The sequence below is a fragment of the Ipomoea triloba genome, chromosome 11 (genome assembly GCF_003576645.1).
Source record: "Ipomoea triloba cultivar NCNSP0323 chromosome 11, ASM357664v1".
NCBI classification, from domain to species: Eukaryota; Viridiplantae; Streptophyta; class Magnoliopsida; order Solanales; family Convolvulaceae; genus Ipomoea; species Ipomoea triloba.
This window is the reverse complement of record NC_044926.1, coordinates 11,128,815-11,143,792: the sequence shown is the minus strand read 5'-3', so window position 1 is coordinate 11,143,792 and position 14,978 is coordinate 11,128,815. Positions and strand designations below refer to the sequence as shown.

Sequence of the window (14,978 nt, the reverse complement as noted above, 5' to 3'; positions counted from 1 at the left end):
TGCACCTGAGAGTGCAAGAAAGCCTTGACCTTCTCCACCGATATCACAGCGTCCGCCATGGAAACTCACAAATGCAGGGAAAGCGAGAAAGCAGACTTAGGGTTTGAACTTTGGAGTCTTTGCGAAGGGGCTAAGTCGCTAAGATTTACGTGAAGGTGATATTTTTGTACAGAGGCTACCTAAAGAAAGGGTATTTTCGGAATTCAAAGATTCATTCCCCTTTTTGTTTTTGTTTTTGTTTTTTTTTTTTTTTTACAAAAACTTGTGTGAGACCGTCTCACCATGAGACGGGTCAGGTCGGGTCGGATTAAGATACAAATGTAACACTTATATGCACAAATGTCATACTTATATGCTCAAATGTAATACTAATCAGGAATAAAATTTTTATTACTTAGGGAAAATACAATATTTTTACATTTCGATTTAAAAGTATTACATTTTTTCTTAAAAGTATTATATTTGCCCTTATAAGTGAGAGACACTTGTCAACATTACTTATTATGAAAAATGTATTACTTTTTCTCTTATAAGTAATAAAAATTGTAATTTTGATTAGTGTTATATTTGAAAATATAAGTGTGAGATTTGCACATATAAGTATGACATTTGCATGGTGCTTTGACCTGACCCGACCCGTCTCACACAAGTGTGACCCCTTTTTTTTTTTAATTATATATTTATTATATATATATATTCATATTTTTTTATGTAAATAAAAAAAAAAAAAAAAGGTATATCTTTCTTCATTTACATAGTTGCAAATTATACTATGGACCATGGTTTAATACTGCAGTTGTGTTGAATTGATATTACAGTTGTGTTGAACTGATACTGCAGTTGTGATGAAAGGGAACTGCAGTTTCGCGAAACAGATGTCGTTTCATCCGTTCAACACACTGCAGTATCAGTTCAACACAACTGCAGTTCTAGACGGATGAAATGACCTCTGTTCCGCGCAACTGTAGTTCCCTTTCAACACAACTGCAGTATCAGTCATGATGCATGGTCCACGGTACAACGATTGGGTAGTTATATATACTAATATATATTATTATAGAAACTACCTACTATCCCACTACTTATACAGTACTATAGTGAGCGAACAAAGTTTTTGATAAACTACTTGTATTTGCGTTTGATAAACGTTTATTTATGTTCGTTTGTTAAACGTACAAAGTCTGAATATTTGTATGCTCGTTCACTAAGAGCTCATAAACGCGTTTGTTAGTGTTCGTTTAATAATGTTCATGAATAGGTTCGTTTAGTGTTCATTTAATAATGTTCATGACAATGCTCGTTTAGTATTCATCGTTTAACATACTCATTTAAGTGCAATTTATTTTATTTTATTTTTATTTTTAAAATATTACTTTAATTTAGCCTAAGTTTTTATCGTCATTATATTGTTTGTTTGATTATTATTCGTGAGCATAGACTATTTCCTATTCATAAATAAATTATGATCATTAACATGTACATGCGTTTGTTTGATTATTTTATTTTATTTTTATCAAAAGGGAGGGGAGAGACCCCGAGGGAGCGCAAAACTAGCTGTTATCCCTCACTCTACAGGCACTGGTAGCGCAAAACATGCGCTTGTTTGTTTAGCTTTCTTACTAACGCGTTCATAAACTTACAAAGAACATGTTCGTGAATTTGTTTGCTAATGTTAATAAACATGTTCGCAAACGTTAACAAACACTCATGGACGCTTAACAAACGAACATAAACATAATTTTCAAAAGCCTTAACAAAACACAAACACTCTAAAATCTTAACAAACAAATTCATGTTCGGTTCGTTAATAACCCTAAGTACTATAACTACCTATTAAATGTCTAGAATAGTGGTTATCCCACTATACATTGATGATGTTGATGATGATGACGACGACGATTTTGTGGTCTAATGGTACGAAGTGACTCTTCCAAAAAATATTACCAAAAAAATCTAATATATCAAAATTTGGCTTTTGCCAGAGGGACAACAGTTCCCAATCAAAGAGATCCTATATGTTTCTTAGAACTTAATTGACGATTTGAAGCTTGTCCTAATTTAGAGTGTCATTATATTCAAACATTGTAGTCTTAACACATGAAAAAGCAAGCAACGGTGAGAAATTATTTGTGGGAGATGAGTTTGGTAATTCGTATACAACATTTTCAAATTTACCTATCCACATGATTACCCTGTGTTTAGATCCTTCCCAATGAAAAGGAGAAGGTAAGAACTCAATAGAAAAATTATTATTTGTGCAAAATTAAGAAATGGAAATTAATTTATTTTTTTCATCATCGACCATGACATTATTAGATCTAGGATAGGAGCTATGAAGAGAGAAATTGCTTAAGCGAGATGTAGCATGATGAGATGTACCATCATCTAATAACCATGTTGGTGTAGTGTCATTGCCAAGAGAAACATTATTTGCCTAAGATTGCCAAAGCATAGAAGAGCAATATCCTTGAGAGGTATTTGAGGGTGAAAAGTTTGTTGTTGTTGATTCATGATGAGCCTAAAGATTATACGTGTTTTTTTTTTTTAGGAAAAGATTATACGTGTTTTAGGTTCAAAGAGAATTGAGAAGAGTTTAAGGGTGTGTTTGGTAATCTGGAAAATGATTTCCGGAAATCATTTTCCGGGCTTTTGGTGTTTGGAAATATCCGGAAAATGTGGTCAACGGAAAACATTTCCCTTTGACCACGGAAAATGAGCTCATTTTTTTGGAAAATGACTTCCGGACAAAAAATCTGGAAGTCATTTTCCGGAAACGGAAAATAGCTTCGTGCGACGTTTTTTTGTAAAAAAAAAAAATTATTTCTAATTTCTAATAAATATTATTAGTTTATATATTTTTATATTTTAAATAAAATAATAAAAATATATAATTATATATTTCTACTCATTTTCCGGAAAACACACATATATAGTTTTTCAGAGTACATTCAAACACTGAAAATGAACTCATTTTCTGAAAAATGGCTCATTTTCCAGAAAATATTTTCCAGAAGTCATTTTCCCGCTTTCCAAACAACCCTAAAATGAAAATTATCTAGAGTGAAACTGTCTATTTATCCAATGCCGACCTAATTGAATGAGCGACCCTAAGAAAGGACTACCTAGTGCTTTATAAAGTCTAGAGTGAATCAGATATCGAAAAGAATTCGGAGGTGAGCTGTCTAGAGTAATTCGCCACGGACGTCAACTTCTCAAGGTGGGCAATGATACAATTCTATATCAACTCCACAAGAGATTGTGATGAAGTGATACTTAAGTTGGTTTCAAACCTAAGTTCACTTATAAATTAGTTTTTATGGTAGAGTTAAAGTATTGGTTTGGGCGTCACATCAACACAATTTAAGTTGTCACAAGTTTGTGTGGCATTTGCTGTAGCAAGCATTAGTTTCTCATGCCACTCAGCAAACGAGATAGGTGTGCTAGGCATAAAAGGGGAATAATCAACCCCAGCCCCATCATCAATCTAATAAAGCACAATATTTATAAAGTTGGAGCAAGGAAAACATGTCAAAATCCGTTTATATATTTTATAAGATTGACATGGCATACAACTATGAGTGATCTGATCTACTCACAAGCTAGTGTGGATCAACTCTATATAAGATATTTCATATTCAAACTCTCCCTTTACTCATAATCACAAATATACCAAAATAATAAATCACAATCCCGTACAATAGGCAAATCAATTTTTTTTTTAGTACTATTGATCATGTTACATGTTTATAATAAGCAAACAAATTAGACACCCAAATAGGGATTTTTTTTTTGGTGAGGAAATTGGGATTTTATTATAACTCAATTCCGACATACAAAATGGAGGCAAATTATACCATGAACCAATATCTACCTTGCATTGTAAATCTAATCAAAAAAATAATTTTCAAATTTTGTATCTGTAGTTGATACATTCTATACCTGCAATTGACAATAATTTCTGTACTATTAGTTATCATATATTATGTGTCAGCAACTATCGACTTATTTGTTTACGTGTACAGAAACTATTAACTGTAGATACAAAAATGTGTTAACTGAAAGTACACAATTTTTGTATCAGAATTCATAATGCTGATCCATGGTATAACAATTGCCAAATGGAACTTAGGCTCAAGCTTCAATAGGTCAGGACTTTCATAGAACACAAAATTGTATTAAAGAGAGATTATTTTCTTTTTTAAAAAATACAATTCCTATCAAACGTGTATCTAGCCTAAGCTTAAAATGGAAGGAAAAAAAATTACTAATAATAGAAACACTCACATATGACTCTCATGTAAACCTCAACATCTAATGATCTCTGGATCACTCAACAAAGAAAAAAAAAGGGAGCATGGGGGGCTGGGGGCAATTGTCACAAGAGGGAGGTTAATGAAAGCAACTAAATCAGAACTTTTGGAAAACTTGATCAAGTGTGCAAAATTTATTATTGCTTCTACTATGCAGAAGTTGTGTTCTTATTCATCCCTCCTTGACGACCGCTCTCGTTCTGGTCTACACGCCTATAGGTTTCAACGTTACGTCCCTTTGACCGAATACCGAAATCAGCCTGGTTCCTGAACTCGCTCCTGCCGTAACCTCTCCCGCCACCAAAGTTTCCACGGCCTCTGAAACTTTCACCCCGGAACCCGCCTCTTCCAGAAGAGTACCTCCCCCCTCCTCTTGAGCTGCCCACAACTGCACAAATGGTGGTGTTATTGCCTGTCAGTCATCTAAACCTAAAATTTTCATAATGCAGTAAGTCACACGATATCAATTGAAACATGCCTCTAGTGGTAGTTCTCTTTTCCTCGACTACAGCTTGGCGACCCTCTATTGTTATTGGCGAGGCCTGAAATATCATGTGTTAAAATAAAAAGGTAGTTAAAGATAAGGTGAGACAAAAAGTTGCCGTCCTAGCAAAATTCGCCAGCATAACAGGATAAGATGTATCTCACAGTTTGGATACAGTCAGATGTGGAAGCATTAAAATCTACAAGTGGAACAAACAAAAGCCCTTGGGCTTATCTAAAATGATTTTTTTTTTGAGTACTACTGACTCTGTTACAATGTAGTATCTATTCATAGCTACTTTCTCAACCTACTGAAGCACAAAGAGTCAACAGTTGCCTCCACTGAGGCTCGAACCCACTCCCATCATCCATGTGAGAGTGTAAAATGATTTAATCTTCCAGAAAAATTTTAAAAAATATTGGAGGATGCATGCAAATCTGGGCAGACAATCTTATTCTAAATGGACAAGATTCAAAAAGACAACACGGATCCACATTCGTCCATTTAATTAGGGTGTGCTACTGTGCTTTAAGTACAACTATAAACGCCAAAGACCTTGTGGTCAAGCAGCATAGTTGAGGCTCTCCCAAATGAGAAGTCACTGGTTCGAACCCCAGTGGGGGCATTGACTCTTTGTGCTTCAATAGGTTGAGAAAGTATGTATGGACATATATTACATTGTAACAGAGTCAGTAGTACTCAAAAAAAAAAAAAACATACAACTATCCATAGTGGGGAAATATTGCAAGGAAGATTGTGTAATCATTTAGATTGGCTATCACCTATACAATACAGAATACATGTGGCATGAGTGGTTCTATTTCAGACTTGTCCAAAATAAGGGGAAGCTAAACAAATTAATGTTATGTTTCTTCAGCTTCTCTCTGCTTAGTACAATGGGTTACAACTGAGTTAGTATTAGACAGAAATGGTGGAGGAATATAATCCATAAATCAACCAAACTCAACTGGTCCAGGATTAAGGCTTAGCTGTGTTTGATCCTAGTCAAAGATTAAAGTTATCTGCTATCTCTTGATCAAATAGATCAATCTCTTTCAATGAGTGGAAATATTTATAAGTGATTTTGATAAACTGGCTGCACGTTTAAGCTATTAAAGGAGCACGAGATCAAACAAAACAAAAAAAAAAAAAATGGCATCCTGAAAATCTGGCATTAGATGGCAAAGCAAAGAATCCAAGGCATAACTTAAGGTAAAAATCACAAAAGTATTATTGGGCTTTGATCTTTTAATAATTAAATAGAGCTGGTTGGACCCTGTAGAAGGATACCGCCTTCATAAAATGAAATCATCACAAGAAATGTTACCAAGTTATTACCTCTATTGCATTTTGCATAGCACTCAAAGACTCAAATTCCACAAAACCAAAGCAAAATCCCTGCTGCTGAGAGCAAAGACAAAACTTGTAAGCAACATATAACTGATGTATATAGGTTTGAATAAAACAGAAAATGCACATGATTTGTCTGAACTGCACCTTATTACTTCTGACTTGAATACCGTTATGCTTAATGGCTCCAAATTTCTTAAAAACCTCCTGAAGTTGTCCAGCTGTTGCAGTGGAGGGCAAGTTCCGCACATAAATGGAGTAACCTACAACCCCCAAGGCAAAAAGTGAGCTAAATATACAGTTCAGGTAAAAGGTTAATGCTTTGGGATTTGTTCTAGAATTGTGTCCGCGTTTCGTGTATCCTGAGATTATAAACTCCATCTACTATCGATGCTATCTTAAATTCTCCCTACAAGTCAACTTGAGTAGATACCTTCCTCGTGGGTATTGCTACTTTCAGGAGCATTGTCATTTGAAGGAGCCAAGGGTTCTGGTTCAGTGGGAGTCTTTTCAGACCCAAGCGCTTGTTGATCAGATTTTACAGTTGCCACCTGGGTGCTAGATGTTGGAATGTAGGCTATAGTACGAGTAGCCGCCTTAGTGACCTTCACCTATATGGTTTTTGTGAAAAGAATTATGAAAATCATTCTTCCACAGTTGTAAAGGTAAAGAATACTAAGAACGGAAGTCACAAGAAGAGGAGAACTAGGCAGAAAAACTTACAATCGAAGCATATGATTTTTTCTCCTCTTGGGCTGCAGAAGGATCTGAACTTTCAACAATATCAGTTTCTTTTTGACTTGAATAAACTTGGGGTTCATTAAGAACCTCTTCTTCAATCACTGATCCTTCCTCGTTATCTGAGGGGTCACAAACTTCTGCGCCATTGTGTAACTCCTCAGATGCTATAGTAGTTGCAGGATCATACGTAGAATCATCAGGAGCATGAACAGGCTCTGAACAGAAAAGGACATCAGCATAGTTATGGATATTGACAAATAGCTGTATACTTACTCTGGATACTTGTTTTAAAGAAAACAAATTATACCTGGATCAGACGGTAATACTGCAGCCTGACTAGCTTCATTTACAGCATTAACTGGTTCAGAGATATTCTCTACAGCTTCATTCTCTTCAATATATCTAAAAATGTCATTCAAGACAAAGTACCCCTTCTCTTGTGGAGCTAGAAAAAATGTTTGAGTAAACTTCTTTCTCACATTATCCCTTCCAGTCAAACACCCTGTCACTAAAAGAATCACCCCAGCCTGGTGAGAATCCTGAGCATCTGCAGTTTTAATCTCTGCTTTGGAGTTCTTTGAATCCAGGGACAATATCTTTTCATTGATTGCCTAATCAAGTTGGAGACCAAAAAACTTTTACTAAAAGTTAACCAATAACTAAATTAAGACAGTAATTATATCATACAACTTATAAATACTCAAAAAACTATAGTGATATATAAAAAATCAATACAAGTAGAAGACACATTATGTCAACATGATAGCTAAATGTAAATGTCAAGACTGTAGGTGAACAAATTTTTAAACAAATCAATGAAAATATGGATGAAACTCAAAGTCCTAAAGTGCTATAGAATATTTATTACTTTAATTGTGCTAATGTGCTTCAAAGATTCAGCTATACTCACACTCAATGATGATAGTGAAGATGAAGGTCATGCTTTTCCAACACTGAACACAATATGAAAAAAGAAAGGAAATTACTGAAATACTTACTTGCATTGTTGTCACAGATGATATCACTCCATTTGGGTCTTGTCGGCTTAAGATGCTTGAATCTTGATAAAATTTGTAAACTAGTTCTGGAGAATGGTGTAGAATATGATAGTATTGTTCCACAAAGGCATTACCAACTATCTGCGCACTTGGAACAGTGGTAGCAGGACTTTCTGCCTCTGTTGCCATCTAATCTAATAATATACCACAAATTACAAAACGCATCAGAGAAAAAGATTTAAGTAATGACTTAACAACTAGAATTTGAAATGGTCCAAGTTGATGCATTTTCTATCCAGATAGAACTTGGAAGGTTCAGAGTAAAGGCCTACAAACTTCAGAACATAACAAACTAAGGCATAAAGATGGTTACAGACTGCGGTTTTTTCCTGCCTTTCAGGAAAAGCTCAATTTAGCAATGCTCTAATCCCAATAGTGTGAGTCATCCATGCAGATTCTAGTTCTCTATTCAATTATATCAAATGTTAAATCTTTCATCAACACTTGAGCTAGGATTTCTTTCTTAATAACTTCAATCCAAGAAGGCTTTCATCTACCTCTTCCTCTAGTATCTCCTATTACTAGTTACAACCACATTATCATACTTTCTAATTGGCGTATCCATATTTATTTGTTGCACATTTCCAAAGTTATCTCAAATAGGCAACTCTTCTACCTTGCTCCAAATAAGGTCATTTCTAATATTGTCCTTTCCTGTATTTCCACACATGTCTTAGCATTTCCATTTAGCTAGTATAACTACAACCACTTTATGCACATTTTGCCTTTCACAACTTAACACTTGTGGCCGTAAAGCATGGCTGGCCTAATGGCCATTCTAAAGAAATTTTTTCCACCTCTACATACAATTTATTGTCACATATAACATTGCACTTCTCCACTTCATCCAACTGGACTTAACTCTTTACATTCCTTCATCATCTAACTTCCTATTAAGAACAGAACCAAGATATGGGAGTACACTGGGGCACATATATTCCCATTTCACAGAGTCAAAGATATAACATTCTTAAAAAATGCAATGTGCAAGGTTAGAACTGACCAGGCCCTTATGGTTCAACCGTTCAACACACTTGTAAATAAGAAACTAGTTGGGGCCTTATAGTTCAACACAGACTCTCAACTTCCAACCATCAAACAGGTTGTGTCACAGTTTACCATATACTAGTGTGTATGTATGATGAAATAAATTTAAAATAAAATAATTATAATAATAATAAAAAGTTATATTCTTTAACTTCAGATATGTGATAACAGCAACAAACATATCTGTAATCTATAAAAATCTCATATGGTCAAGTCTTAAATCAAAATAAACACATAATCAATGAAGCAAAACCAGCAGGAAAAAGATATCCTAGCAATAAGCACAAGCACAAAATGGGCTTGTTGAAGACTGCATGCCCTCCATCCCCACCCACACACCAACCGCGTAAATCATGGTTTCATTCAATTGAATAAAGTTTTTTTTTTTTTTTTTTTTGTTAATTTACAAAAATAAAAAGAACAGAAAAAAATTAAGAGAAAACTACTGCAGATTGCAGAAGATACACTGAAATATGTTCTAATCGAATAACTAACACATACCCAGATCAAAGAACAAACTGATCTAATTAAAAGTAGGAAAAATCCATTAAGTTCGCTGATCCATATAAAAAAACATCATGGCATGACCAACAATGATTATAAGCCGATACCCACTAAGCAAAGAGATTCGAGAAAGCAAAAATATACCAAGAGAAAACCAATAAAATGACTTGATCTATTTCCACTGAAATCAGAGTTAAATCTTTACAGTGAGAGCAGCGGTCAGTGATCGCTCGGAAGAAACTTAATCAGAAAACAATAAGAAATTGTACCCCAAAAAAAATGAAGAAAAAGAGAAATGAAAGTAGAAAGTACCCGTCGCCGTGTGAATCAAGCGTTCGCGGAGGAGATAGAGATAGAAGACAGTACAAAGATACTGGAGAATTGATGTTTTTGTTGTGCGCTGTGAGAGATGAGATCACACTCCAAAGGCAATGTTTTTATAGAGTATGACTATTGATGCACATTTATTTTATTCTTTTTGGGTACATATGATGTATAGTCGTATAATATACTCCGCAGGTATTTATCCTAATTATGGCAAAAATCCCATTAAGACCAGCAAATACTAAGGGGTCATTTGGTTCACAGATGTCCGGATTTGAGATTATAATAATAGGATTTTTTTTGAGAAAGGTCATGTGAGATTTATTTTTAAATCGATATTTAATTAAGGTTCTGTTTAAAATTTTGAAAAATGATTTTAGGAAGTTATTTTTTGAATATTTATATATTTGGCTACTAAAAAAATCAAATCGAAGAAAAAATATTCATTCTGATGAATGACACGATGCACAAAAGTAGATATCCAATATTAGCACTCAATATTAAAATCTTAGTTATATTGAAATATTTTTTTAAATAATAGTATATAAATTTTTAAAAAAATAATTCATAGTTGTAGAATTCATCTTATATTAAAAAGTATAGTTGATAATTTGGATAATAATTATGGTATGATTAATAATTGTTATCGAACAAAATTTTAGATACGGTAAATGATAAAATATAATTATGGTAACATTTAATATATATTAGCGGAAGTTTAACTATGCAAAATAATTTTGTTCGATAAAAATAATACTCCCCTGTCCCATTGTACCTGTCCTATTTACTATTCATTGGTCAAATCAACTCTTTTTTTTTTGTTTGTTTTCTTTAGTATTTTTTACTTATTTTAAATTTGATTTTTTGTGTTTAATAGTACTTTTAGTTTAGTTTCTAAATATATAAATTTTGTATATTAATACTAAAATCAATATTATAAAAAATTGAATTAAAAATAACTTCAGTCAAGCCTCGTTAACCGAACCAGACACATAAAATGAGACGGAGGGAGTAGTACAATATTTGTATCGCAATGTACAACTCACTAAGTATACAATCAAATACATATACATAAATTGCGGTAATAACATTGATTCATTCTTATAAGTTTTTTAATTTAGATTTATATATTAATGTTATTGTATAATAATAATAATAATAATAATAATAATAATAACAATAACAATAACAATAACAATAACAATAATGTAACCATTTTTATAACTTTGATATTTATATTTTAGAAAGTAACTAACAAATTCTTTTTTTAAAAAAAAAAACTAACAAATTCTTACAAATTAAAATCTAAATAAAATCATTTAAAAAAAAAAAAAACAAATTAAATATCGATTTATAAAAGAGAAGAAATGAAATCAGGAGCGACAGAGTCCCAATACATATTGTTAGCTTGACTATAGGCAGCTGTAGCTAGAGCATGAGCTAAACTATTAGCAACGAGATTAACAAAATGAATAGAGCAAAAAACAAAAGAACGAATAAGATTCCTGCAATCGCTAACAATACTCATAGGACCTGAAGTTGGTGTTAGAAGTTGCCAAATTGTGACACAGGGTGGAACAATCAGAGCATAAACGAATCTTGTGTACTCCCCGATCCTTAAGCCATGTGAGAGCCTCCTTGCAAGCCATAGTTTCTGCCATCATCGGTGAAGTACAATGGGACAAGGTGCCATTTGTTGCAGTTATGAACTCCCATGTGGGCGAGAAGATGAGAGCCCTGAACGTGGCCTTCCCGGACTGGGGATCATAACCAGCATCAATGTAACAACTTGGCTCCATGATCTGCTGCTGTGAGGCAACGGGTGGCGTCGGGTGGGAACTGGAGCTGGAGCGTTGCGTGGCAGTACGCCATGAAGACAACACACCAAACGCTGAATGCCAGGCAGTGTGTGGCAATGGTAACTTCGAATTCCATAGTGCATCATTTCTGGCATTCCAAATACCATAGAGCACAACAGCAACCGACTCCAACTGATTGTCCTCCAAGATTGAGAATGTGGCATCCAACCAGCTAGAGAAATCCGTGTTGTCCATAACTGCAACGGGCAAAGCACTCTCACGGCATACACGCTAGGAAAAGACACAAGAAATTAATGCATGCATTGTATTTTCGTTATGAGCATCACTCATAGGGCATGAGAGGTTAACTTCCACTCTTTTTAAATATAAATTGGTGGTGGTGGAAAACACATTTTTCACAGCTCTTCAAAGAAAAGTTCTTCATTTAGGGGGGACTTTTAATCTCCATAGCTTAGACCAACCCTTAAAATTAGTAAGTTGGTCAGTGAATTCACCCATGACAACTCTATAACCTCTATTTACCGTATAACACCCCCTCGGGTCTCCAAACTAGTACCATGAGTCTTCATAATCTGGGCTCATAGGGGTACAAGCGATATGCTCAACATTAGAAGGTATGAATAAATCTCTCAGAAGGGTAAGTCCCAAGATTGTGTTAAAGGATCAATTAGGCTCACAACCTTTGTACCACGAAGCTAAGGGGGCATGATGGTTTGGATCATAGGATTCGTTCTATCCAACAACCACGGATCTCCCCAAACTAGAGTACTGGTTCCATTGCCAATCCTACGCCTCACTCCACCGCATACAAGATCATGAGCAGCCATAATGCTTCTCCAGCAAGAACTTGGGCAGTTACCCAAGGTGGCATCGATTAAGGAGGACTTAGGAAAATACCTTGCCTTGTAAACTCGTGCAACCAGTGAATGTGGTTCGGTCAAGAAGCGCCAACCATGTTTACCCAACATAGTCAAATTAAATGCACAAAGGTCTTTGAAGCCCAACCAACCGAACTTCTTCAAGGCACACAGATGATCCCAAGCCAAACAATGAATCCTTCTATCATTGGGATGTTTCGAACCCCACCAAAAACGATTCATAGCGCGCTCCAGGACCAAACATAATGAATCTGGTAAGAGGAACACACTCATAGAAAATGTGGGCATTGCCTATGCCACACTTTTGAGAAGAATCTCTTTACCTGCCCTAGTAAGCAATTTTTTGTTCCAAGCATTGACCATTTGCGAGACTTTCTCCTCAATGTAGGCAAAGACAACCCGTTTATTTCTTCCAACTAAGGAGGGTAAAACTAGGTACTTACCAAAATTGTCCGCCTTAACAACCCCAAGCATACCAGCAACCAAATCACGCTGGAAATTAACAGCCTAACCAGACATGTTTTCGTATGTGAGGAGGTACTGTTTTACCACGCCCACTTCCTGGTCATTTGCTTTAAAGAACAATAGGCTATCGTTTGCAAAGAGTGAATGTGAGATGGCAAGAGCCCCCCTTGCTACCCAAATTCCATGAATGAAACCAGACATCTGGGCTAAAACCAGACATCTGGGCTTGCTATAACAATAAGGAGAGTCCCTCAGAGCACATAATAAAAAGATAGGGAGAAAGAGGGTCCCTTTGTCTCAATCCCCGTGAGGGGATTACCTGGCCACCACTACTTCCATTAACTAGAATGTTGTAGGAAACAGTAGTAACATACCTCATTACCATATTTACCCAGTTCAGATTAAAACCCAATGCCACCATCATCTTCCTTAAAAAAGACCACTCCATTATGTCTTAAGCCTTAGCCATATCCAATTCAAAGCCCCCCCATCTGACCTTGCTCAACTGTTTTCTATTTAGAAAGTGGTCAACCTCAGCAGCTATAAGGATATTGTCAGTGATGAGCATGTTAGGAACAAAGGCGCTCTAGGATTCCGAAATCACGTCATCCATCAATGGCTTCATCCTATTAGTTATCATCTTTGTCATGATCTTATACACAACATTACAGAGGGCAATTGGCCTTAGATCAGTCACAGCTTCAAGCACATTCTTTTCGGGATAAAAACTATATTGGTGCCATTCAGTCCATCTGGCCATAACCCTGAATTTAGACAGCCTAAAACAAAATCTGTAACATCACAGCCCACTACATCCCAAAAGTGCTAGTAGAATCCTCGATTTATCCCATCGGGGCCAGGAGCTTTATTAGGAAACATAGAAAACAATGCTAATTTAACCTCATCCTTCTCAAAGGGAGTGCTGAGCATGTTATTGTGTCTTTGAGACACACGGGGCGCTATAGATGTGAAAAACTCCCCACCACCACCAACAGACTGATTTGCAGTGAAAGTATTATTGTAATAATTTAAAATAACAGTGTTAATAGCTTCCCCCTCGACCCAACTCCCCGAATTATCTTTGAGCCGTAGGTAGTGTTTTTACATTTTTTGTTAGAGGCATACATGTGGTAGAAACGTGTATTGGCATCAACACCTTGGAGCCAGTGTTTCTTAGCACGTTGTCTCTAGTAGGCATCCTCCTAAGACTCCAAACGTGCCAACTCGGTATTCACCCTACGAAACTCAGCCAAGGAATTTGGGTCCGTAAGTCCACGCTACTTCATCAACTCCTTGCGTAGGGCTTCAATTCTTTTCCCAAAGTTGTGAAACCGGTCATCTTCCCAACTTTTCAGCTTATCACCACAAAAACGTACAAATTCATCAAACCTCTCTCACGCCCATCACACCATGCATTCTCCACATCCTCACGACAACCATCATCCAGTAACCAAGCCATCTAAAAGCGAAAACCACGATTGCCACCACCACACCTATTCATCAACCCGTGAATATCAAGAAAGATGGTGGAGTGATCTGATGACCTAGTTAGGATATCTAGGACCCGAGCAGCCTCTAACTTCCCACGCCAATCCCCATTAGCCACCACCTTATCCAGCTTTTCCTCCACCCAAGCCTCCATTCCACTTCCTCGCTCCCAAATATAAGGATAACCCTTTGTTGGTAGCTGCAACAAACCACATTCATCGAGAGCTTCCCCAAAGTCACGTAGGAGGTTTTCTAAGTGAGGAACCCTACTACGTTTCTCAGACTGATATAGGAGATCATTAAAATCCCCTAGAACAACCCATGGGAGAGCAGAACGAGAGGTAAGGGACTTAAAGCAAATCCTAAGAATCTTTTCCCCTGCTGCACTCAGGGAATCGATAGAAATAGGTCATACGCCAAGGCAAGAGACCAATCATACTAACCTCCACATCCTTGTGATTCTTTGAAAAATTGATTAATCTAGCAGTATTGTTTTTCCTCTAAAAGAG

The 14,978-nt window shown here is 35.9% G+C and overlaps 1 protein-coding gene across 4 annotated transcripts; it reads right to left on the bottom strand.

Moving 5' to 3' along the window:
* Nucleotides 1-4,153: 4,153 nt before the first annotated feature.
* Nucleotides 4,154-9,955, bottom strand: LOC115997315 (nuclear transport factor 2-like). 4 transcript variants are annotated; one of them, XM_031236851.1, is made up of 9 exons: nucleotides 9,807-9,955; nucleotides 7,884-8,077; nucleotides 7,193-7,496; nucleotides 6,868-7,100; nucleotides 6,578-6,755; nucleotides 6,292-6,407; nucleotides 6,133-6,198; nucleotides 4,789-4,852; nucleotides 4,154-4,698 (listed from the first exon to the last, which is right to left on the bottom strand). In XM_031236851.1, the coding sequence occupies exons 2-9, from the start codon at nucleotides 8,070-8,072 to the stop codon at nucleotides 4,460-4,462; spliced, it is 1,389 nt and encodes a 462-aa protein (XP_031092711.1). In that variant the 5' UTR covers nucleotides 8,073-8,077; nucleotides 9,807-9,955; the 3' UTR covers nucleotides 4,154-4,459. The 4 variants fall into 4 exon arrangements, with proteins under 4 accessions (XP_031092711.1, XP_031092715.1, XP_031092712.1 ...); XM_031236855.1 differs by having other exon boundaries at nucleotides 6,133-6,195; XM_031236852.1 differs by having other exon boundaries at nucleotides 7,884-8,072; nucleotides 9,807-9,941.
* Between the last annotated feature and the right edge of the window lie 5,023 nt (nucleotides 9,956-14,978).

What these genes read in the sequence shown, in the direction of transcription:
- LOC115997315 (XM_031236851.1), bottom strand. Translation starts at nt 8,072, where the DNA reads ATGGCAACAGAGGCAGAAAGTCCTGCTACCACTGTTCCAAGTGCGCAG. An exon ending in TAGCAATACCCACGAGGAAG is followed by an intron (nt 6,408 to 6,577) that starts GTATCTACTCAA and finishes TGGGGGTTGTAG; the next exon opens with GTTACTCCATTTATGTGCGG. An exon ending in AAAGAGAACTACCACTAGAG is followed by an intron (nt 4,699 to 4,788) that starts GCATGTTTCAAT and finishes CCATTTGTGCAG; the next exon opens with TTGTGGGCAGCTCAAGAGGA.